This window comes from Adelges cooleyi, unplaced genomic scaffold (genome assembly GCF_023614345.1).
Source record: "Adelges cooleyi isolate 19-005CV unplaced genomic scaffold, UGA_ACOO_1.1 ACOO_flye_CR_arks_rails_tigmint_CR_PRNA_9, whole genome shotgun sequence".
Taxonomy (NCBI): Eukaryota; Metazoa; Arthropoda; class Insecta; order Hemiptera; family Adelgidae; genus Adelges; species Adelges cooleyi.
This window is the reverse complement of record NW_026096579.1, coordinates 17,870,786-17,894,655: the sequence shown is the minus strand read 5'-3', so window position 1 is coordinate 17,894,655 and position 23,870 is coordinate 17,870,786. Positions and strand designations below refer to the sequence as shown.

The 23,870-nt window shown below is 30.8% G+C and overlaps 3 protein-coding genes across 6 annotated transcripts; 1 reads left to right on the top strand and 2 right to left on the bottom strand.

Annotated features, from left to right (window-relative positions):
* Window positions 1–2,598: 2,598 nt before the first annotated feature.
* Window positions 2,599–7,368, bottom strand: LOC126846725 (peroxisomal membrane protein 11B). Of its 4 annotated transcripts, none has more exons than XM_050586503.1 (3): window positions 7,241–7,368; window positions 3,484–3,599; window positions 2,599–3,413 (listed from the first exon to the last, which is right to left on the bottom strand). In XM_050586503.1, exons 1-3 carry the CDS (start codon window positions 7,294–7,296, stop codon window positions 2,881–2,883), a joined length of 705 nt encoding a protein of 234 aa, XP_050442460.1. In that variant the 5' UTR covers window positions 7,297–7,368; the 3' UTR covers window positions 2,599–2,880. The 4 variants fall into 4 exon arrangements, with proteins under 4 accessions (XP_050442460.1, XP_050442461.1, XP_050442462.1 ...); XM_050586504.1 differs by lacking the exon at window positions 7,241–7,368 and adding an exon at window positions 6,336–6,409; XM_050586505.1 differs by lacking the exon at window positions 7,241–7,368 and adding an exon at window positions 3,847–3,942 and having other exon boundaries at window positions 2,600–3,413.
* On the top strand, window positions 4,610–12,022 carry LOC126846724 (maspardin-like). The gene is made up of 7 exons (XM_050586500.1): window positions 4,610–4,821; window positions 4,954–5,088; window positions 5,155–5,260; window positions 8,502–8,628; window positions 9,283–9,397; window positions 9,457–9,708; window positions 11,170–12,022. Exons 1-7 carry the CDS (start codon window positions 4,723–4,725, stop codon window positions 11,233–11,235), a joined length of 900 nt encoding a protein of 299 aa, XP_050442457.1. The 5' UTR covers window positions 4,610–4,722; the 3' UTR covers window positions 11,236–12,022.
* A 1,437-nt stretch (window positions 12,023–13,459) lies between these two features.
* LOC126846289 (pH-sensitive chloride channel 2-like) lies at window positions 13,460–23,066 on the bottom strand. The gene is made up of 9 exons (XM_050585581.1): window positions 22,984–23,066; window positions 18,988–19,174; window positions 17,574–17,806; window positions 17,387–17,469; window positions 17,007–17,171; window positions 16,540–16,725; window positions 16,312–16,477; window positions 15,356–15,485; window positions 13,460–13,843 (listed from the first exon to the last, which is right to left on the bottom strand). The coding sequence occupies exons 1-9, from the start codon at window positions 23,064–23,066 to the stop codon at window positions 13,622–13,624; spliced, it is 1,455 nt and encodes a 484-aa protein (XP_050441538.1). The 3' UTR covers window positions 13,460–13,621.
* Between the last annotated feature and the right edge of the window lie 804 nt (window positions 23,067–23,870).

Sequence of the window (23,870 nt, the reverse complement as noted above, 5' to 3'; positions counted from 1 at the left end):
ATATTATCTTAAAATTAAAATCTAATTTTTAAAATCTAATTCCAACAAAGCATAGTTAAAGTTCTCATCTTTCAAACAATTTATAATTTATATCTCATTGCAGACTTCATTCCATTGGAAACACATGAGTACTATTTTGGTGCTATTATTTTGAGGTGCGACGTCCCCTTAAAGTACAAATCGACCGTATCGATGACTATATTGTATAGATTGGAAGCAAACAATATTAAGTTCATAGCGTTTTTAGTTTTTTGCCATCTTTGACTTGATTTCCATCTAGCTGCGATTTAGGATTGTTTGATTTCTGCATATTATACTCACACACTATGCCTGAAAGGTGCACATGAAACGTTTCAATACCGTGGAAACCATTAATATAATATACCTACTATGTATTGGTCTTCGAGGACGACGTTCAGATGTCGTTGATCTCTTTCTATATGCCTTTACATCGCACGGTCCCATAAATGGGCAGACAACAGTGCAACAAGGAAAACTCAGCACACCTTGTATTTTTAATGTAAAAAAAATAATAATAAATTATTACGTTTCCGGTTGGTTTTTTTTAATACTTTACTCAAACGACATAATATTCAGCGTACCAAAATATGTATTAAACATTCACAATGTCCATATTAAACATACTCCTTAAGGGGACGTCGCACCTCAAAATAATAGCACCAAAATAGTACTCATGTGTTTCCAATGGAATGAAGTCTGCAATGAGATATAAATTATAAATTGTTTGAAAGATGAGAACTTTAACTATGCTTTGTTAGAATTAGATTTTAAAAATTCGATTTTAATTTTAAGATATAATATATACATTTGAATAATTTAAAATATGCCATATTGTTCCATATCCAAACCAACTATCGAAAATTGGTTTCCAACAAAACATAGAAAAAGTTCTCACCTAAAACATTTATAATTGGGTTTTTTACTCTACCACCCAGTAAGCCTTGTTTTTGGAATTGGAAAACATATGTTTAGATGAAAAAAAAATATTTAAAATCAATGACAAAGATACTGCGATAGGCCGAAAAATAAATTAACTGCCTAAAAACAATTCTTATTACTGATCTAATAATTACAAATTACAATTTAAGCTTTAAATTGAGATTTTGCAAAAAATTGCCTATACCCAACTTCTTAATAAATAACGATACGACGTCCCCTTAAGGAGATTCGATACCGACCATTTTTAAGGAGTTTCGTATAGGCAATATTTAGGAAAAATGTAGTTTTACTCATTTTTGACCATATGATTTCATTTTTTTTTTTTTTTAGGTTAATTTGTAGAGGCCTCAAGGTATTGTTTTCAACTAATACAAATTTTTTCTACGAGAAAATGCCATTCTATCTAAACTTAAAACTAATACCATTTATTGATTTTTCTATCATTTCAGAGTTCAAAGGTCAGCCGGGCAGCTGTCGTACGTCCTAAACAACACTTGGCTCAAGTTAAAACATTTTTTTATAAAAATAAAATTTAACGTTTTACACTGTAATTAGCTATACTTTGCACAATCCATTTTACAAAATGAAAGTTCAACTTCGAGGTAAATAAACTTTTAACGCATATTTTGTTCTCAAATTATTGTACGAAGTATTACTATATTATTATACATAATATAGTTATTACATTTTTTTTTTCGTCCTCCTTTAGAGATTTTCATAGTAACGTTAGTATTGTGACTGAATTTACTATTATTGGTTTTTGTTTATTGGAAAAAATGTTAATGTAATTATTCTAAAATAGAAGCTACACATTTTAATAAATAATAGTTGGAAAATAACACTACTTAATTAGTTATTATATTAAATTTTGGTTTCAATAATTATTTTGTTTAAAAAAGGTAATTAAATAAAAATAAACTTTTGTTAACCTGTAAAATTGTATAAAAAATCACTTGTATAATATTAGTTTGATACTTACGGTGCCATTTGCACAAAATTTATAGTTTTATGCAAATTTTTAAGTAAAAAAAATAATTCTAGGTAACAAAACAGTGTTTAAATACGACTACAACCCAAAATAAATCTATTGTCTATAGCTAAATGTAAATACTTTATTTCTGTATTTCTATGGTTTACTATTTATTCATATTCAATAAATTATATGTATATATTAGGGTGGTCGGTGGTTCAAAAAAACCTTACTTTAGAATTTTGTTTGTAATAACTCACCCCCCTAATTTTTTCTATATGATATAAATAATTCTGTGAAAATTTGGGTTCGATTACTCAACACCTTCACGTGCCGTATCGATTTGTTGTCGTACAAATAAAATTTTAATTTAATAGAATAAATGACAAACAAAATGTTGTTAACCTTTTAAATACATTAGTTTGTTCCTAATAACAATTTATGAAGTTTTTCAATAAAAATAAGTTTAATTGAGCATTTTTTTTTTTATTGTATAAAAAAAGTCTATTGCCCAATTTATTTTCGTCAACTTAAAAAAAATCAACGTGCGACAAAATAACATTTGTTACAATATTTTTTAATACTTAAAACGTTAATAGTTTTTTACAAATTCCACCAATACATTTAAAATTTCATAAAAATATTAATTTACACCATTACATTAAACATTTGTTTTTTGTCTTAAGTATAAAACTAGTTGTAGTTATACATATAATATATCCTTCTAATCCTGCCTTAAAGAATAAATAAAACACATTTTAAATAAATTTAAATGTTCAAAAGTCTTAATATGTTACACGTTATACCATTTTATGACATAAAAAATATAAAAATAATTAACATGAAAATAACACAATGTCTTAACTATTACATAACATCATCCAATTTGATCAATTACAGTCTTTAAACACGGCAATGGCAATGTTTGAAAATAATACACACAAATTATTTTATGTATATGATAATTTTGCTCGCCGATCGATCAACGTGTACAAACTGAGTGTGGACGACACCATGCCGGCGACGCCGATTATGCCCGGACTAAGACGGACAATACCCAAATTGGTCAAAGGTAACATCAAATCACAGCCATTTTTCACGGTATCAATTAACAAGTCTTTGTGGTCGCGCACAAACTGGATCGCTTCACCGGTGAAAACGTCCCTGGGAGCTACTTTTCGACTCAGAGTGTTTAAGATCTTTTTCTTCAATACCGCTTTCAACAACCTGTTCAGCTCTACGACGTCCCTGACGAGATTTAAAACTATGGACAGAAGCCAATACTTGTTGGCCACTTGGCTCCATTTGGTGGCATTCACTTGAATAAAATTTTGTTTTCCTAACCACAAATAATGATCGCATAGCAGGTACAGCGAATGTGCTATTTTCGAAAAAGTCACACAAAAACGTATCGTCTTATCTGAATGGTTGACCGTCCTCAAGGCAGTGTGCAGTGAATCTATGAAGCGACCAAATCGTAACACTGAAAGAAAAAATTACAATATGGTTATCGATACAAACGACAAATGCGATTAACTCGTAAGTAACCATACACTTTCGAAACGCCGCTAATGACTGTTCTAACTGTTTCATCTTGTAAATGGTATCGATGTTGATATCTTTTTTTTCCATATAATGCCACGCTGTTTTAGAACCATATTGTAAAAACCTGTAACAAAAATTGAAAAGTAAATAAAAATTGGATATGAAAAAAAAATAGCTTTCGCTATAAAATAATATCCTAATTTGGAATTATGACATTATATTATATATTATGTATAATATATAATTTTTAATTTTTTTTTTTAATACACTAAATTATAATCGATTCATTCTTTCTTTTAAATTCCAAAATTTGTAGCTTATTTAATAGAGAAAATAAAAAAAACATAATTAAAAACACATTTGTTGCATACCTACAAAATTATTTTACCATCTACAGTTTTATATTGAAACGATTTTAGAATTAAAATTTGTGCTAATTGTCAGTTTTACACATTCGCCATTGTTAATTAACATTATTCATAATTGTACTGTATTTTTTCGATTTAATTAGCCTGGTATTTTTTTTTTTTTTACTTTTCAATAACAATAAATGTATTAAAAATAATTGGTACTACAAAAATAAAAAACATATTCAATTTACAAACATATTATTATACCTCGCTATTCTATCACGTCCGGCACTTTTGTTGTTCAGTTCGATTACTAAATCCATATTTTAATGGAATTAAAATTTCAGAACTACACTAATTCGTTATGCAAGTGGTGAAACATAAAAATCAAAATATGAAAGAATACCGGTAGAATAATGATTGTGTATTTTAATTAATATTATTAAAAAAATAATGATTTTACATAATTTATTATTGATAATGGTACGACGTCACGTCGATACAATAAACAATAACAAATTGTAATAACTAATAACGTTAATTACTACCGTTGAAAGAAAGATAACACCTTTGAAATGCTTAGATTACGGGTTAAAGGAGAACTCTTATCAGTATTTACGTCTGTTCACTGATAACGTGGCCAAGCATTTACCACTTTGTAAACAGGTAAGTCGGTCATTCGTGATAACCGATATGCAATGGCCGCCGGTTTTCTTGGGCGGCCGAGTGATTCTTATACGGCAACCATATTGGAAAATTGATAACGCGAAACGCCGACATACCTGTTTCATTTCGTATAACTCTCGCCGCGGTTGTGCAACAAGTTGTTTTTCCGATTGTTTTCTATGCGTTAAACGAACGTGTACGCCGTTTAACTTGAACAAACTTGAGAGCATTATGAGTTATTCTAGTCGAATCGCACAATCGCCCGAGTATACCAGCTTCAGGAGTAACGTGCCGCTCAAGAAAATCTTATTGGACGACGCGTCTAACAAGGTTATATTTTTAGCTTGTTTTTTTCATTTTTCCATCACAACAAAAAATTATATTACGCAACTCGCAAACAACCATCTGTTTGTATAAACTTAAAATTTGTGTTATTTGTGTATTGTCCGTACCACCGTTTAGGGATGGCGAGTGTACGATACGGGACCGCGATCTGTCGAAACCCCATTGGTTTTCCTGCATCCGGTCAGTGGCACGGCCGAAATATATTTCAAACAGTTGCTTTCGCTAAGCGCAAAAGGTTATAGAGTGATATCGGTAAGTTGTCGACACGAAAGGTTTTTACATGTTAAAAAATACATACTTGTACTTATTCACTTACAGGCAGAAAACCCGCCTTACTGGAGCGTAACCGAATGGTGCGAAGGATTCATGCAGCTTTTAGACCATATGGACATAAAAAACATACACCTATTTGGCGCTTCCTTAGGTAACAATTGTTTAGTACAGTATAAATTAATATTTACACTTTTTTATTTTCGTCATGTACACAAATCTTACATTGCCGATTGGACTGTATCAAAAAGTATTTATTAAATTTAGCTTTTGTTCGCGTTTTTTCCAATTTTCTATAATTATCAATTTGATTTTACAACATCTTATAAGCAAAATAACATTGCCATTATAATGTTTAACATGCTCATTAAATAATATAAACTAACCGATTCCAATATTCAATTAACCATACCGATTATTAATACATATGCGCATCGCCACGTTTAGGTAGAAAATCTTAAAACGATTTGTACATAATTTTTTAATCAGCATTGTACAAAAACTGTGTTGATGTTCCAATTTAATAAACAAATTCGTGACCTAAAAATATGTTCAAGTAGTTACTAGTTATAAGTTTATTCTAAAATCTGAAAACTTTGGATTGGGGTAATTTCATAAAAGTTGAATTATTTTTAAAAAGTGTGGTAATGTACTAATTACTTACCTAAAAACAAAAAAAACATTTCGCCCAAACTACAAAATACTAAGAAGTATTTAATTAGCAGTCGAGATTAAAATTGTTTTAATTATTTAAATAAAAAAATTACAACACATGAAATACAGACTTTTTAAAATAGGCAAACATAAATCTAATTGATTAAGTATTATTTAAAAATCTAAATAATAAGTAATTTAAAGAAAAATTATCTTCATGCAACTTATCAATAGTTGTTTTATAATTCTGATCTCGTGGACGCTAAACGATGCAGCACCGAGACTGAAATGTAAATGCGACAATTGTGATTTGGTACTTTTAAACAAACTAAACAATTCTTAAATCATATATTTAATCACGTTATTTTGTGGGGTTCTTCAATCAGAGGTGCGACTACTTTTCATTTATCGCTTGTTTGTATTTAGTAAGCATGAAAATTATCTGTTTAAGATGAACATAATATTTCAAAATTGCTTTTTAAAATTATTGAAAACGCAAACTGACAAAATATGTCAAACTATGTTGGATCTAAAAAAAATTATAAGATTATAATTAAAGACAATATCGTCCTTACCGTAATAACAGTGACGTCATGAGAAATCTATCGGAAAGTCCTTTTAACTGATTAAACTAACGACAATGTAAGAAATACAGAAATTGATAATAACCATTTGAAAACAAAAAAGGTAAACTTCACACATTATACTATGAGTTAATGAAAATATCATCACAGTAATACAAATTAACTCGTGTATAGGTCTTTTTTTTTCTTTTTATCAGATTTATTGCAATATAATATTTTTTTTTTTTTTGCTGTTATAGCACAATAATTCTGTCAATGCGACCAATTGGATTTTTTTTCCTTTGCTATGTATGGATATTTAGGTGTCAAACACAATTTAGTCGAGTTATTTTTAATAATAAAACAAGTATTTGGACTATGATAATTGGTTAATTTTACTATATTAAAATTGCAATTAGTTTTGTGATAATATACATTTAAAAAAAAACTCGAGCTAATAGTTGTGTTTATTTGAAAGACTTTTCAAAAGAAGAAATATCTTTTCTGTTTAAGTATGCAAAATTAGTACATCAATTTTAGTAAAGGGGTTTTTAATTTGCCCCTTTGAAGGTGTTCATCAACGCAAACAAAAATAGTATCCGAGTATTCCATCATTAGCAGCAAACTCAATATGAAGTATATTTTATTTTATACCCGAAAGTTAAGTATAACAAAGTAACGCATTCGAACTTAACGCAAAAATCACATTTTTCTAAAAATAAAACAATCGTTTTACCGCTTGTTTTTTAATTTTTAAGGCAAAAATAAATTGAATTTTTGATTTCTTGGTCAACACAATAGCACAAACCCTACGACAATTTATAACATGCCGTGAAAGATACAAAAGGTGGTCACCTCGTAGATCATCAACGATAATGAGTGTTAATTTTAATGCATAAAATAACATGGTCACTTACCTCAACCAAAATACCAGAAATTTCCTCGAATCTATTTCTTTTTTACTGGTACTCATGTTCTTGTCCGGCGTCGTCCGAGAGGTGTCTTGTTTTTTTTAACTGTTCTACTGAATTATTTTAATAAAACAGATAACTATTGTAATAATCCTCTGAGACATGTATGACTAGGTACATTTGAAGATTCGGCGCAGGTAGACAATAGGTTTGTGTACTTAGAGTACACGTAGGTCGTTAAAGATAACACTCCCGTAAGATGTATACATATTTATCAGAGCATATATTATAATGACTGTTCTAATTGTTTAATTTTATAAATGTTATCGTTGCCGAAATCTGATTTTTTTTTTTTGGAACCACATTGTAATGGCAAAGATATGCAGAATATTGTATTTTAATTATTAGGGTTGATTATCTGTCTAAAGTAAACACAGCCATCACTTTAAAAAGTTGCCTTTACCCTTCACAATCAAGAAAAATACCGAAAAATTTTAATATATTTTTCAGCTTATAATTAACACTAGCCATAACTTTTTTCGGTTCAAATTTGTATCAAATAGTCTTTAAATATACGTCTATAGATATGTGTTGACTGACCAAAAAAAAATTTTTAACTTTTCCCCCAGAAGAGTTAGAACTTTTTTTTAATTTCTTTTTTTTTCAGTAAAGTTTTGGGACTTAGATCTGAGAGTGAAGACATTCACGAATTTCTTAAAAATTTGTAGTAAACATTTTTTTGTTAAGGATAAACCAAAAAAAAAAGGTAGAATTTACACTTTAACCGTATTCTAGGTTGATATACGAGAATGAATAAACAGTGAACAGATGTTTAATAATAGTTTTACTATGTTGTTAATTACGGTATATTGGAACCAACGGCAACAAATGATTACAGACAAATTTAAACCCCACCATGCTTAGACCCCACTGTATAGATTTTTTTGGGTTTAACTCAAGATTTTTGATATCATTGTATTATGTCTTTACCCCATTCTAGATCTATCTCCATTCTTATTTAAAGACCTTAAGTCCTAAAAAATCAGAGTGATAAAAAAGTTGTTTTTCTTTCTAAATGAACGGTTCATGTCTAAAGAATAGTTTATACAATTTGGAAACCAATTTACCAATGCCTATATCTGCATGTGGCTGACAAAATTTAGTCTGACTACTCGCGGCTGATAATTTATTAATCACATCGTTGTGAAAAAAATACCTTCACAGCTATGCATCCAAGCTAAGTAATGATGTCATGTTTTTGTTTTAGGTGGTTTTTTGGCGCAAAAATTCGTCGAGTTTTCAACGATTGTACACCAACCAAAAGTCGTGTCTCTATTTCTGTGCAATACGTTCACGGAAACTTCTATTTTTAAATACAAAGAAGCTGCTGTACTGTAATTATCGCATTATTAATTAATTAAATAGACGTAGACACGCAGTAATTGTCGATTACCCCCCCTCCCCCAAATTAAAAGCCACGGTTTACTCAAAGTCCCAAAATGAATTACCTGTTATAAACCCACTGCTGGGTTGAGTAGTGTAATCGAATGTCCATTGAATTTGTCTTCGGTTCTTTTGAGCTCAATCAAAACGATATGGTAATTCACCATAGTGAGTATGGTGAATTCCTTCATTCTTATCAGCTATTACATAGTGGCTAAATCATCCTTTTCCTAGTGTTTCTCACTTTTTCGAAGGATCTACGACAGTTTAAAACAGATATTACCCACACGTCAACTACGATTAACTTTATAATTCCAATGCGTAGTCAAGTTTTTTTGGATTTGAACAAAAAGTTACATAGGTATGTAATTGTAATGATTAATGGAGATGAATGTGGATTGAGTGTGATTGGAAAAATATGGCTTATGATTATTATTGACAATAACACGGAGATGGTAGATGTATGTTAGGAGGCGCTTTGAGTGGAGCCCGAGGACTAGGATGTTAAATAGTTTGGAGTAAAGATGAGGTACAAGAAGAATAAAAGCAATTGAAATCCCCACATTTTGCGCATTAACCATAATAAAACGATAATTTTTACTTAGATTTTGGATTTTGCCCGCAATAGTACTGAAAAAAATGGTTTTAACAAATTTCACTTCGAGAGAGGCTTATCATGATACGCAAATCGTAGACTCGATAGATTTCATGGTCGAACTGGTGAGTGTTAAAATACTTGATCGTTTAATTTTTGTCGTCCACAATTGTTTTACTTTCAGATCGAGTCACTGTCTCAAGCGGACTTGGCCTCTCGTCTGACGATGAACTGTTTGAACAGCCGAGTCAACACCTCATTGATGAGAGGCTTGAAAACCGTCACCATAATGGACGTGTTCGATAATTACGCCTTGGGTTCACCCGTCAAAGAAAAAGTCTACAAAGAATATCCGGATGCCAAGTTGGCACAGCTCAAATCCGGTGGCAATTTTCCGTATCTCAGTCGCAGCGACGAAGTCAATTTACATTTACAGGTCAGTTTCAACGGTTTTCTGTCTTTGCTTTTGGGTTTTATCATGCAAGAATAAATTAACTAAAAATAGGTTGAATCTAAATTTACCGGCAATTTACCACGAGAAAATGTTTACAACTGACCAGACAGCAGCTACTTCCGAAGGTGGTTATAACTTACAGAGTTTGTTTATATCACCTCATTCGAATCTTGTAGTTTTGGCCATGCCCAAGGGTTGTGCATAAACAGACTGCAAGTTATTCATAAATTAAACTAGGTGCCATTGCAATTTTAAACCGTAGCTCTCGTCGTAGAGTTTACTATTTTAAGCTTCGTTGCGTAGCTGGAAAGATATTAGTTTTTTTATGATAACCTTTTATCATAGAAATGTGCAACCGTTTGTGCACAACTATTTCACGAGTTGTTAAATAAAATAAAAATTGGGATAGATTAAAAAAACCGTGAAATTTTAAGCTTAATCTAGAAAATATGTAGAAGCATGACAATAATTTTAGAATTTGTTAGAAAGAGGAGTACAGATTTAGTGACGCGTCACTAAACAAATGTAGTTTGTATTCATATGGTTATACCCATAATAAATGCAAAAGTGTGTTTGCTCCTTCAAGGCTATATATAGTTTATTAATATAATGTACAATTTTATAATGCATTGTACAATATAATATAATATAATCTTATGCGCGGGTGTTACGTTTACCTGTTGTAAACGAGAATTAGGAAATATATCGAGTAAATTAAGCTAAAGATTGTTGTATTGTTTATTGTTATTTTATTGACATAGTTGAGCATTTATCGTGGCCCGAAAAATCTTAAAACCCACTAATTTTGTTGGTTGACCCTAGCCTAAAAACCATACCTATCATTTAAAAAATTATTGAAACTTGAGTGGGGTATTATGTTCACATGACTTGAGGTTACTCACACTTGAATGTCTTGACTAGTTCCCTCTTCAGGGTTGTGGTTCGATGTTGCTCGTACCGCGCTCTTCTGCAGACTGACCGATTCGCTTCCGTGGGCATAGGTTATATACCATACCCCCCACCGCATTCTCCGCTTCTTCTTGCCGCTGCCAGCTGTTTACTACGGCCACGCCCCTTCGCCTTGGCTGGCTACCGCATGACTGATTGCCGTTATCAATTATTTCTTGCTGCCAGCTGTTTTCTACGGCCACGCCCCTTCACCTTGGCCGGCTACCGCGTGACTGATTTACGTCTCCGTTATCAATAGTTTCTTGCTGTATTTCCGGCTCTCTTCGTTCCGTTTGGTCACCGGTTTCCGAAAGCGAATCGGTCAGTCTGCAGGAGAGCGCGGTACGAGCAACATCGAACCACAGCCCTGAAAATGGAACGTGCAAGTGTTCCGGAAACGTTGGCCAACTAGTCAAGACATCCAAGTGGGAGTAACCTCAAGTCTTGTAAATAGTGCATACCTATCATGTTAAAAACATTATTTTTTATTTTCAGATTCACCTAAGACAATTTGACGGTACCCCTTTCAGTGCAAGCGACAATCTTCCCATTAACGAATGATACGAAAAATTCTAAGAAGTCGTTCACCGAATATAATATATTTTATACAAGTTGAAAATAGCTCAATTTTTATACAGGCCAACGTACTGATTTTGAATAATATGCGCTGTAAACATTGAATTTCAACAACTAGATAATATTATACTTTACACTGTTCGTTTTATGACAATGTTTTTTCCTCTATTTTTTTTTATATAATTAATTAATTAATTTTTATTTACTTTTGAGACTTATTTTTTTTTTTTTAAACTTGTGATTTAAATGATTATTTCTTTTTTATGAAAACCACACGTATAATAACACTAAATTAAATTAATATTCACATTAAAGAAGAATGGTTGGATTTTTTGGATAAATAGATAAAATAGGTATATATATATATATTTCTGCTTCAAATACACTTGTACAAATTCAATATCATGTAAATTAAATATCATTGAAAACTACTCAACAACTATACTATACTATTAATTAATCAATGACAAAATATATACACAGATATTTAGCGAGTGTTATTTTCTATTTATATTGTTTAATTTTAAGTGTTTTTTTGATTGTAAAAATAATAAAAATAAAAGCGTTAGTTTTTTTATTTTGTCTAATACAATTTTGTTATATTTTTGTTATTATATTTTATTTATTTCATTATATTAAAACGAATACGACGGTTGAACTCAACTTTATTATAATGCCAAAGTCTAGGTGATGGAGGAATATTGTATGGTAATTATGTTTGTACATTTTATTGCTTTTTTTCATAATAAACAACATAATTTGTGTCAATTAATTATAATGTATCAAATTTTTATCAAATGTGTCGAATTTATCAAAAGAAAAAGATGGCAAAAAATAAAAATAAATTATTGTTATACCTTATTAATAATTATTAAGGGGCCTCAACACTAGCATTTTCTAAGGCGCATTGTATAGGCAATTTTTCACTAAATCTTAACATTACGCTAAACATTTTAAACGTACATAAGAAAAGAAGGATATATTTTGATATTTAATTTTTTTTTTTAATTTTATAACATATAGGATCTACTTTTGTATAAAAACATATGTTTCTAATTCGGACAGAACTTGCCTCAGTATACTCTGATTTAAGTTTTGGAAAAACATTTGAGTTCTTCATACCATTTTTAAGGCATCGATTGTGGCACAATTTTAATAATATGTTGAGTTAATTCATTATTTCAATGTGAAAAACTTTTTTAAACTGAAATAATTATTTAACAAAAAATAAAATAATATTTTTTCCTCGATCGATGCCTAAAAAATTGTTTGAATTCTTCACATGTTTTTTTCAAAACTTAAATCTTAGGAACAGTATGTTTGATGTAGAATGATTGATTTTGACCAAAAATACGCAGGTGAAGAGACCATATTTACCAGGTGTATTATTATTGGATTACATTTTATTTAATTTGTATTAAAAAAAAAACATGCATATTAAAATATTACTGCATTTTCTTAAATTAAAAATCTAGAAGCAAGATTGTTCCTAGAACAAAACGTAAATTAATTTTGTAAATAGAACATAAACAATTATATTTTCCAATCTCAGAAAAAACAATAATAACTTAACTGTTTTTAATAATCAAAAACAAACGCTCAAAACTAATTCTAAAAATATAAATGTATTTAAAAAAACACTAAAATAATAAATAACAACAAAAACAATTTTAACATTTTTTTTTTTTATTTAGTTCCTTGAAATAATTTTTTTATCTAACTAAAAATTCGAATAATTATAGATCACAATAGTTTCTCCTCTCTGTGTCACGGTTAATTGCGTACCTAGTCGATTTTTAAATACCGACGCCTGATAAACAATAAATTATAAGACAAAACGAACTATAACAATATTTTTTTATGTAAATTTCAACAACATCGACTTGGAAGAAAAACACTGTGATCATACTGTTATAAGAAAAACTGTACACAAAAATATTAACTTAAATACCGTGTAAAAAAAAAATTAAAAACAAAAAAAATCTTTTAACCATAGAGTAATAATTTAAAGAGATGAACTAACATATACTAGCTTGTATGCAAGAGCGAAGTAAAAAGTAGGACTAAAACCAGTATGACCACATAATGGAAAAAAAATTCTTTATTATTGAACAAATAAAACAACTAGGCATTGTTGTTAATTAATACAAATAAATAGCTAAAACGTATATAACTTATATACAAATTAATAATAATAAATTTAATATATTTTATCGAATTTAAACACAATATTTTTTCAAAATACTGTTATCATTGATATCTTATCATCACGATATATTGAACGATAATTATTTTCTTTCTTCTATCTTAGTAGACTGACTTTAGTTCTACTTTTTGCAACACATTAAAACTACTGTTGCCACCCCCTGCTTTAAACCCACAAAAAACTCCAGTAGACCGCGTTGAACAGGACAAAAGCGACGGGAAACGCTATCCTGCTTTTCTCGTCGATCCAAACGGCGATGTGTTCAGCGGTCGTTGTCAATCCACCGTGTAACTGCCGGTCGGCCTCTTCGGACACTTTGAACTTGACTTTGCCCATCGCTTTCATTTCCATCGTGTACGGAAGCTCTGCGTCCAACACGGTCGGGCCCTGCAAAACGGCCAAACCACCGCGACAGGGACGATTAATGTCAAAAATTCCCAATGAAGGTGTAAAGTCCAGTGTTGCCAGACGCACGTTAATTACCGCACTTGCACGGTAAATTTATACTACATACGGTATTCGGTAGCAAAGTTAATACCGTACGTCGATTTAGTGTGGTCCCTTGGACCATTTGGTATCCGATATAAAGATCCAATTGACAAAAAATTAAATAAGCTTTTAGGTTTAATGTTTACTTATGTCGTCAGTCGTGGCCCGTGCAGCAAACACCGGTCTATTTTTAAATTATTCGGTACTATTCAACAACGCTGGATAATACCAACCTTTATGGGTTTTCCTTATGTGCGTTATTCGTTCTAGATTTACGTGTGTTGATTATTATTTATCATATTTTTTGTTTAAAATTTCATTACCATTTAGCCATTACAAATTTAACATTACATTTATACATTTATGTATAGTACATAAATCGTTATAAAATGGAGAGATTCCTATTCAAAATTACCAAGGTAAGTTATCACGTGTTTTTTTTATGTTGACAAAAATGTATAATTATTAATCGTATTAAACTGGATTGGTTTCTAGCATCTTTAACGTAGGTAGTCACTTTACTTAACATTTAATTACCTACCTTCCTAATAATTATTATTAACTAAATCAGTGTAAATAGTTTATAAATATATAATGATTATTGACTTATAATTCGCGAAGATTGTGTGAAATTTTTCGTGTACGGTAATTGAATGTACATTACGGTAATTTTGAAGACACTGTACGTTAATCCCATTTTTTTAATTCTGGCAACACTGGTGTAAACACCGATTTTGAAGGGGAAGAGGTAAACTTTTTAATGGTCCAATAAAGTTACTTCCAGAAACAAGTTATAATCTAGAGAACTACCGCATGAAAAAATCGGTTCAGCGGTTTAGAAGAAATCGTCGTTTTAGAAACAAAAGTAAATAAAAACACATCATTGTAAAAACAACAAGTTCTCAGCTTTATCATCGAAGCTAAAAATTATTTATAAAAACCCATTATTAAATTTGTATTCCTTATGGCCGGGCTAAAATAATAATTATACTGCAACCTTAAACGATAGCGACCAATCGTTTGACAAAACGGGCACATTATTTTCTGTCGCGTTCTCGGTTCTTAAAACGCGTTTTTGGAAGGAATTACAATAATTATTTCTTCTGATATCCACACGGTCAAATATGTTTTCCTAACCGTCGTTTATTTTGTACCCATAACTATATACGTGAGTATAATAATATATAAATTTTGCAGCTGCAACAACAACGTTTGTCCCTTTGTATATTATAATAAAGTGTTTTTTGTTATATTCTCGCGTGGGACATCTGGAAACGACCTTTTGGCGCGTGCAACGCATTAATGTAAAAAGAACCAGATGGCACGATTGCTCAAAGGATAGTATTATTATGTACAATACAACCTTTCAAAAATTCCCAAAAAAAAGATCTTAAAAAATACGTTACTTACTTTGGTTGATCGCCTGTTTAAAACCGAACCGTATTTATGCGACTGTTTGTTTTTCGCCAGTTTGTTTGGATTGATCGACGACTTCAACATTTGTGTGTTTGACTTGTTTTTCAACTTAACCGGATAATGGCTGTGGAATCGAATGAACAAAACGTTACATAATAATCCGTTAGCTCCAACACTTGAGGCGATTGCAAACATATTATGTTAAAAATGATAAAATGTTATATTAACAATTAAAAATATCATAATTAATATTATCATTTTTTTAAAATCCAATTCAACTTCTAAAAATTTTGTTTTTAAATTAGTATTGGAATAAAAAAAACTATTTCAGAAAATGCAACAATAAAAAACATCAAAACCATAGAGTAATAATATAAATAAATGAACTAACATATACTAGTTTGTATGTAAGAATGAAGTAAAAAGTAGGTCTAAAACCAGTATGACCACATAATGGAAAAAAAATTCTTTATTATTGAACAAATAAAACAACTAGGCATTGTTGTTAATTAATACAAATAAATAGCTAAAACGTACATAACTTATACAGAAATTAATAATAATAAATTTAATATATTTTATCGAATTTAAAAACAATATTTTTTCAAAATACTGTTATCATTGATATTTTACCACCACGATATATTGAACGATAATTATTTTCTTCTATTTTGGCAAACTGACTTTAGTTCTACTTTTTGCAACACATTAAAACTACCCCCTGATCAAAACAAATAGTATTGTCGTAGAGATAGCCAACATTGATTTTGAACTATACAATATACAAAATAAAGAAACAGTTGAATAATAAGTGTATACTAATGGGCAATTTTATATGCCAAATACAGATCTAAGTCTAACTTTTAGGGTCAAAGCACAGCATATATTGAAATTTAAGTTGCAAAAAAAAATGTAAAATATCAATCTGGCTAACCACAATGCTCCCTTACCCGTAACGCCAAATCATGTTGACAAAAGCGAATTCGGCCAATGAGAGAAATATGAACGCGGTGCACACAATGAACCAGACGTCGTTTGAACGGATGTAAGACACGTTTGGCAAATTAGAACCCGTTTCGGCTCCCAATTGGAAAAACGTGAGCATAGTGCTGGACCCTGTGAATAATGAAAAAAAAAACCCATACATTTTTATATATCTACTTTCCTCTATTAAATACCTTCTGAACAATTGTGTGGTTCGAACGCACCGAGCAACACACGAGGAGGTACCGCGTCCGGAGCCATCCAAAACGAAACCCAAGACAGTATGACCAGAAGCACTCCGGGCAAATAGTAGTCCATAATGTAAAATCCATACTCTCTGGCCAACAGGAATGTCAACGTTAACGACGAATACCGATACGCTGAACAGTTTAAAAAAATAACATGTAAATTTAATTCACAGAAGCGTCATAAAACGGTGGTAGTGAGGTCAGCAATGATGCATAAACTACAATTTTAAATAATGTTAAACGTCTTTCATTGCCGACTAAAAACAAAAGCGTGAGCCCTATTCAACAAAGTCCCTCGTAAATTTATCAGATAATATTTTACACTGTAAGTTTTTTTGTAATTTGGTCCAATATTAGTGTGCGACACATACATTTCATAATACTAAACCCAATGAATTTGGACTTTTACTAACGTGAATTCGGATTAAGGGCGGTGGGTTCAATGTAGTAATCAGCGTCATGTGGTATTATTTTCAGCAGCCTGTATTCGGTCAGGTAAGGCACTCCATCACTGATTGCCACGGTTACCGGGGACACCATTTCCCATTCCAGGATCAACTGTTTGACGTCGTACCTCCCTGTGGGATACAAAATTAAATCAATCTACTACTAATTTACACAGACCAGTGCAACGCAGTGTTGCTCGCAATGATCAATCAATGATTAAAATAAAAGGTTGGTCGGCCAACACTACAATGACAACCGTTCACTTGTTAACGATTTCCACCTAATGATTATTGCGATTCATAATTATTGTTAGCATATAGGTACATGCGATCACATTGATTCTTACAGCTTTCCATGATCAGATGACACTGCTGATGGTCGAACGGGAATCTACCGAGTTTCACCCAACAGAACACGGACGTCTTGAGTCTATCAAAAAAACATTAAATTTTACATTAGCCTTGCCATTTAAGTACCTAGGTAGGACTATTGCCATCTCAGCACAGGTATTGATAAAATATCGCGTTATGTACCTGACCGAGAACATAACGTAGCCGTCGGGCAAAACCGTAATCGAAACGTCGTCGGTAATGTCTGCAACTGTCAGCGAATGCCTTTCGTTCGTTATGTAGATGTTGGGTATCCAAATGCGTCCCAGAAAACCTCTGCGGCTGATCACTTCGGCCACGTCTTTCGAAGTCAAGTAACCGTAGCTTAGTCGAATATCTCGCCATCGGAATTGCACAAGTAGACGCACTTTAAAATCCTTGAATATCAACGTTCAACAGAACCACCATTTGGTATAATTATTACTAAAAGCATTATTGATCATTTGCCCATTTAGACTTGACAGTTGATCGCGATTCATAAAAGCTGCTGGGAACTATACATGATGTTCCAGCATGAAAGGTAAGTAATATGTGATTGGACATCTGGGGGACCCCCAAATAGGCCCCCCGTTTTCATTTTTTCGATAAGTCAAAAATTGAAGATTTCGACAGTAAAGTAAAAAAATAATGACCTAAAAAAACAAAAAATTATTCCATGGTATTCAATGCAAAAAGCTAACCTTAAAAGAGGGGTCACATCATTTTCAGCCCCTAACTCTTCTTTTATCACTTTTCTTATCATTTATTTCTTACCTCTAATCTCTAATCATTTATCTCTTATCACTAATATCTTATTATTTATTTCTTATCTCTTGTTTCTAATTATTTATCACTAACCTCTTATCATTTAGCACCTATCTCTTATCATTTATCTCTAATCTCTCATAATTTATCTCTTTTCTTTTATCTCTTATCAATTATGTCTTAGCATATATCTTTTATCACTTATCATTTATTTCTGGTCTCTAATCATTTTTATCTTATCATTTTTTGAGTTAGGGGCCGAAAGGGCCTGAAAATGATGTGACCCCTCTTTTAAGGTGAGCTTTTTGCACTGAATAACATGAAATAATTTTTTTGTTTTTTAGGTCATTATTTTTTTACTTAACTGTCGAAACCTTTAATTTTTTACTTTTCAAAAAAATTAAAACGGGGGGCTTATTTGGGGGTCCCCCAGATGTCCAATCACCTATTACTTACCTTTTATGCTGGAACACCTTGCATTTGCAAAGACTGTATATCCCCCTTAGGACAATGGAATATTGAGAAGACACTGGGAGGTACTGTGTACTTGAGTACTGCTGGACTGCTCTATGTATGCCGATTGCCGAATGTCCATAATTGGTAAGTACCAGAGGCGCAATTAGCTTCAAGTTGTTGGGACGCTTAAGTCCCAACACTAATTTTAAACTTAATCGCAGGGTTTAATCAGCATCTGAGAGTGTGGGCTTTAGAGGACTAAGGACTAAAAAAAGTTCGAATGATACTCTTTTTTTTTTTAGTAAATTATAGTGACGAAAAATATAGATACCGTAAATATAAAACACTGTGTACTTACTGTATTTCTAGTATAAGCAGATGTCAAATGGTAAACGTGAATCCTAGTGGATATGACGATAGGCAGGTTTTCGGTGGTTTTTTTCGGCGCCGTGGTTTTATCATAACGACACGGATCAGTTAACCACCGAAGTAATTGCTCGGGTGATAAATCGTCGCCGAACAACGTGTCACAACTAACATTAGGCCTATGAAAAACAATGATTCGAAATCTTATCGTTTTATAGTTAATATATATTATGCTAAGTTGTTTTTTGAAAAAAAAGAACATTATAACTACTTTCACACGGGTCTTTCTAGTAGAGTCGAGCATAATTCTAATAATTATTTATCTATAGTTGTAGCAATAAATATTGTTTATTTCATGAATTGTTGTAGACAGTTTTTATGATTCGATACAAAAATATTACTAGATATTAGTAAAAATTAAAATATACTAAAATTATGTTTTTTTTTTTTTTTTTCAAACAAACGCGACACTCACAATACAACCTGAAGGGCGAAGTCTTACCCTCTTCCTTTAAGAACGGTTCTGGGTAAGTGTATGACCTACACTGACAAAAGTGTAATTGAATTTGAGCTTATTATAGTAGAAACTAGAAAATGACCACGATTGTTTATTAGTTTATTATGTTGAAGTAGAATTTTAATGTTTATACAATTTCCCATTAAACAGCCTCTAGTAAGCTACATAGCAAAATGTCGAGTGAGAGACAATATGATGACCGACCCTACTTATTGTTTAATATTAATCAATGTCCTACTGGCCATTAATGGATGGGTTAGTCGGTATTACTAAAACCTATGTATAAATGTAACCTATGTATAAATTACAATGCATTTATACGTGTTGAAGTCCTAATCACCTCACTATTGATTTTTGAGGTATAATTTATTCATAATATTATAACAGGGATAGATAATGTTTATTATTCTGACCATTGGACCGTAATCGATTATATTAGTATAACACCACCTACATAATAGGTAGCTGGCTGATAGCTCAATTTTGTTTTCTATAGTAACTAGATATAAATCAAATCCCCAACCAAAAGTCATTCTTTAGGGTAGTCTAAATAATAGATAACCTGTTGGCCACTGTATAACATAATTCATTCACAAGACATTAATTTTATAGGATTTTCGGTTTTCCTCACTTAATCAGCACCCAGTGCATATTATTACTCTATGATCCAGTGTCAGATATATATATATTTTTTTTTTTTGTAAACCATTGCTTAATATATGTACTTACAAACACGAATTTATGATACTTTTAACGTGTTGTGTAGACAACAAATCATTTTTTTAAAATTATTTTGTATGAGATTTTTAGACGATTTTGTTCTAATAAATTGATAACTGGTCTTAGAATAACAAAAATATGTTTACAATGATTTCAATTAATTTATATTTAAATCACAAAAAAAAAACAGAATATATTTAAATACAAATAAATGTTTGATTACATTATAAAATTTCTTTGATTTTTACATAGGTAAAACTAGTTTAAATTTAGGTGCAGAGCCAGTGAATTTAATGACGACTCATGATCTACACTTTAGTTGCACAACTTATTAGATTAGTTATAGAATTTTAAGATGTCTATTGGAATGAAAGATATTAGGTAAGATATATAATAAAAAGTTGTTTGATTGCATTACAGTTTGTTATGATGTTAACAATGTACAACATGATTTTGGGACAAGAACTAAACTATATACTTATCAAAATTTTTTTCTTTCACAAATTCTCAGAACTTCTCTTGCACGTCTAGTTATTTTTTTTAATTACCTTCAAAGTTGTAAAAACACCAGTTTTGCGGTATTTTGTACGTTTTGAAAATGTTTTCATTTATTCCAAGTATAGATTTGTATTATATTTTCTTTGCCGATTTTAGAACAGATGTTCTTTTTTTTTTTTTACCAACTTTAGGGTTGGAATTTGGGGCATACTCAGGTTCGGCGTAAAGCCAACACACCAGACATTCTATACTATTTTTTTTTTTATAATACAAATACTATTATAACAAGACACACGGATTCGGCAAGGTTACATACGAAAAATTATTTTTGGAACCTTACCAGACACTCGACTATAATATATATATATATATATAATATATATATTTATATTTAACGATATTGTGTTATCGCTCATTTCATAATGCGCATCCTCGCGAATTTAACCACAATAAAGTTGACTATTGTTCTTCGGGTAGTGTTTTATTTATCCAAAAAAATATTATACTAAGTTTACACACGGATAAATCATGTGTTTTGTTGCTGGCATTACCCAAAAGGGTCAAAAAGCACACAAACAGCATAATGGGAAAACAACAAATTCAACCGTATATTTGTGTAAGCGGCGAACGTAGTAAAAACGGTGGAAATTATTATAAAACAAAAAAAATTAGTCACCGATTATTTGTTTTATAAAAAAAACTTAGGTACACATTTTTCAATTGAAAATTACTTATAATATTATATTAATCAACTATAATTATTGCATTAAATATTTTATTGGCGACAGCGTCTAAAAACTATTTCCAACCAAATGACTAAAGTCTGAAAGGTCTATTTAACAGTTTTAGGTCAAAACAATAAAATTAATGTACCTAAATTTATTTTCGCCCACTTCACTTATTTAAAAAACCACATTTTTAACGTTTATAACTTAATTACAACAAGCTCATTTATGTCACAGCGCTCGTATGGAAAACGTTTATGTTAATTTTATTGCCATAAATGACTAATATTATGAGACAGGCCAAGACCAAACTTTCAGGCCTAATGTGTAGAAACAAAATAATTATAATGTGTAAAAGAAAAATGTAAATGGTTGTATAAGTATATTATTTAGAATACAATGCAAACGCATCAGCGCTGTGAACGACCTTAAAGGCGATGCGATTATTTAAATGAAAAAAAATATATATTACATATTATTTACACTACGCTTAGTTGGTAGATAACAATGTATTTAGTCACTGGTATTGTTTGGTCTTTTAGAAACGTTTCTCTATTAATATTATATTTATATTGATTTTCCCTTTGATCCCATTTTGTTTTTTTTTTGTTACTTACTTATTTTTCTCGGCAGAAAAACATGACTATAATATTATTATTTTAAAACGTGGTGAATAATATTATACTTTTTATACATAATTAACACGGTAGTGTCGCGCGACCCGTAATAATTAATACAGTATATTTTATTATACAAATCCAATGACATTGCTTGTCTTTGGAATTGCGCTTTTTTATAATCTTGAGAACCCTTAATATGATAACTGATAGTTTGATAAGTGATAACTGATAAGAACTGACCAATGACCATAATGACTGTCGCAATTAGTATTTGTTTAAACGGTCTCGTTAGTGTGTATGTATTTTCAATACTTGTCATTCTATAGGTTTCGCTTTTGCTTAGCTTACCTAATTTGGCAATTAACACAAATTATTAGTTATTACTGTGTGTGTATATCTGTAATGTTATTAAGCAATGGTCGAAATATTTAGCTGGATAAATAGTACAGCTTTAATAGTTTTTCTAGTTTGAAAAATTATTCCAACTTATCTCTTAAAAAAACTATTTCAAATTCAGCGAAAACCAAAAGAAAAATTAATAGACAAAATTAGAGTCGATTTGTTTTTAGGTACGCTATATTTTATATGTCCAATTAAGTATAAGAAAAATATCAATTCTGAAATAGTCCCATTTGTTTATAATATGTAATAAAATATGTGCAAATTTGGAATCTCGCTAATAAACCAAACTGAAATTTAAATATACATAAAACTATTATTAAATGCAAAATATCATCACCACATTGTTGATGGATATCAAATTAATCGTACCGAGTACCAATTATCAAACTATGGCAGTAAACCTATTTGATTTCATAAACAAAAATCAAAGCAATAATGTCCTAAATATGTTTTCTTTTGGGCGGATAACTAATAATCAAATGCAATAATGCAATAATCAATCTTACTTTGTTGACGACTGTGACGATGGCAGCACAATACAGAAAAAAACGCAGCACAAAAAAAAAACACACGACTCAGTGTAAACCATGTTACATACACAATGCAAATAGCCGTTAGCATGTGGGGGCCTTTCCATTTGGTTAATACACACAATGAATTGCAATATAACGTTTACCATTATAAATTCGTTTGTATTTACTTTGGTTTTGTCACGGCCCGATTATCATCAGGTGTTTATAATAATTGTGGAGACTGCAATAGTTATAATATAGGTAGGCAAAACAAATACAGCCATTTGTCAACTTACTATATGCATGTATACTAATTTTTAATCGCTAGTTTCATACTATATACAGGATGTCATGGAAAGTTCTACCGAGCTTCAAATGAGACATTTAGGATGCTGTATGGGTACAATAAATGGCATTTTTTTTTCAATTTTAAAATTGTTTAACATAGAACTCGTATCTCGTTAAAAAATATTTGCAGATTTGAAATCAGGAGAAAAAATCTTGTTGAATTGATATTTTACATGATTTTTTGGTATCTGGCCACACATGCGTCCACAGGGTGGCCGACATGTGATCAAAGTTAACATATGGCATGCGACACATCATTTTGGGTTAGAATTTTATTTTCAATTCAGTGGTGTCCTTAGAATTATTTTATAAAAAAAATTTATACCATTTAGTGTACCCATAGAGCATTCCTTAATGTCTCATTTGAAGCTCGGTAGAACTTTCCATGACACCCTGTATATATAAAAAAAACATTTTCTCGAGAAGATTGAACAAGAGTAAGCGTTACAAAGAATTTTTTTTTCTTTAGCAGGTAGAATTGTCACTCTACAATAATAATAATGTGTTTTTTTTATTATTATTGTTGTATATTT

Excerpts from the sequence above, each read along its gene's own strand:
- LOC126846725 (XM_050586503.1), bottom strand. The coding sequence starts at position 7,296 with ATGAGTACCAGTAAAAAAGAAATAGATTCGAGGAAATTTCTGGTATTT. Across the intron at positions 3,600-7,240 it reads TTTCTGGTATTTTGGTTGAG|GTTTTTACAATATGGTTCTA; the intron begins GTAAGTGACCAT and ends TTTTTGTTACAG. Across the intron at positions 3,414-3,483 it reads ATTAGCGGCGTTTCGAAAGT|TGTTACGATTTGGTCGCTTC; the intron begins GTATGGTTACTT and ends TTTTTCTTTCAG.
- LOC126846289 (XM_050585581.1), bottom strand. The coding sequence starts at position 23,066 with ATGGTTTACACTGAGTCGTGTGTTTTTTTTTTGTGCTGCGTTTTTTTC. Across the intron at positions 17,172-17,386 it reads TCATCTGATCATGGAAAGCT|GGAGGTACGACGTCAAACAG; the intron begins GTAAGAATCAAT and ends TGTATCCCACAG. Across the intron at positions 13,844-15,355 it reads TAAACAGGCGATCAACCAAA|GGCCCGACCGTGTTGGACGC; the intron begins GTAAGTAACGTA and ends GCCGTTTTGCAG.
- LOC126846724 (XM_050586500.1), top strand. The coding sequence starts at position 4,723 with ATGAGTTATTCTAGTCGAATCGCACAATCGCCCGAGTATACCAGCTTC. Across the intron at positions 5,261-8,501 it reads CCTATTTGGCGCTTCCTTAG|GTGGTTTTTTGGCGCAAAAA; the intron begins GTAACAATTGTT and ends TTTTTGTTTTAG. Across the intron at positions 9,709-11,169 it reads AAGTCAATTTACATTTACAG|ATTCACCTAAGACAATTTGA; the intron begins GTCAGTTTCAAC and ends TTTTATTTTCAG.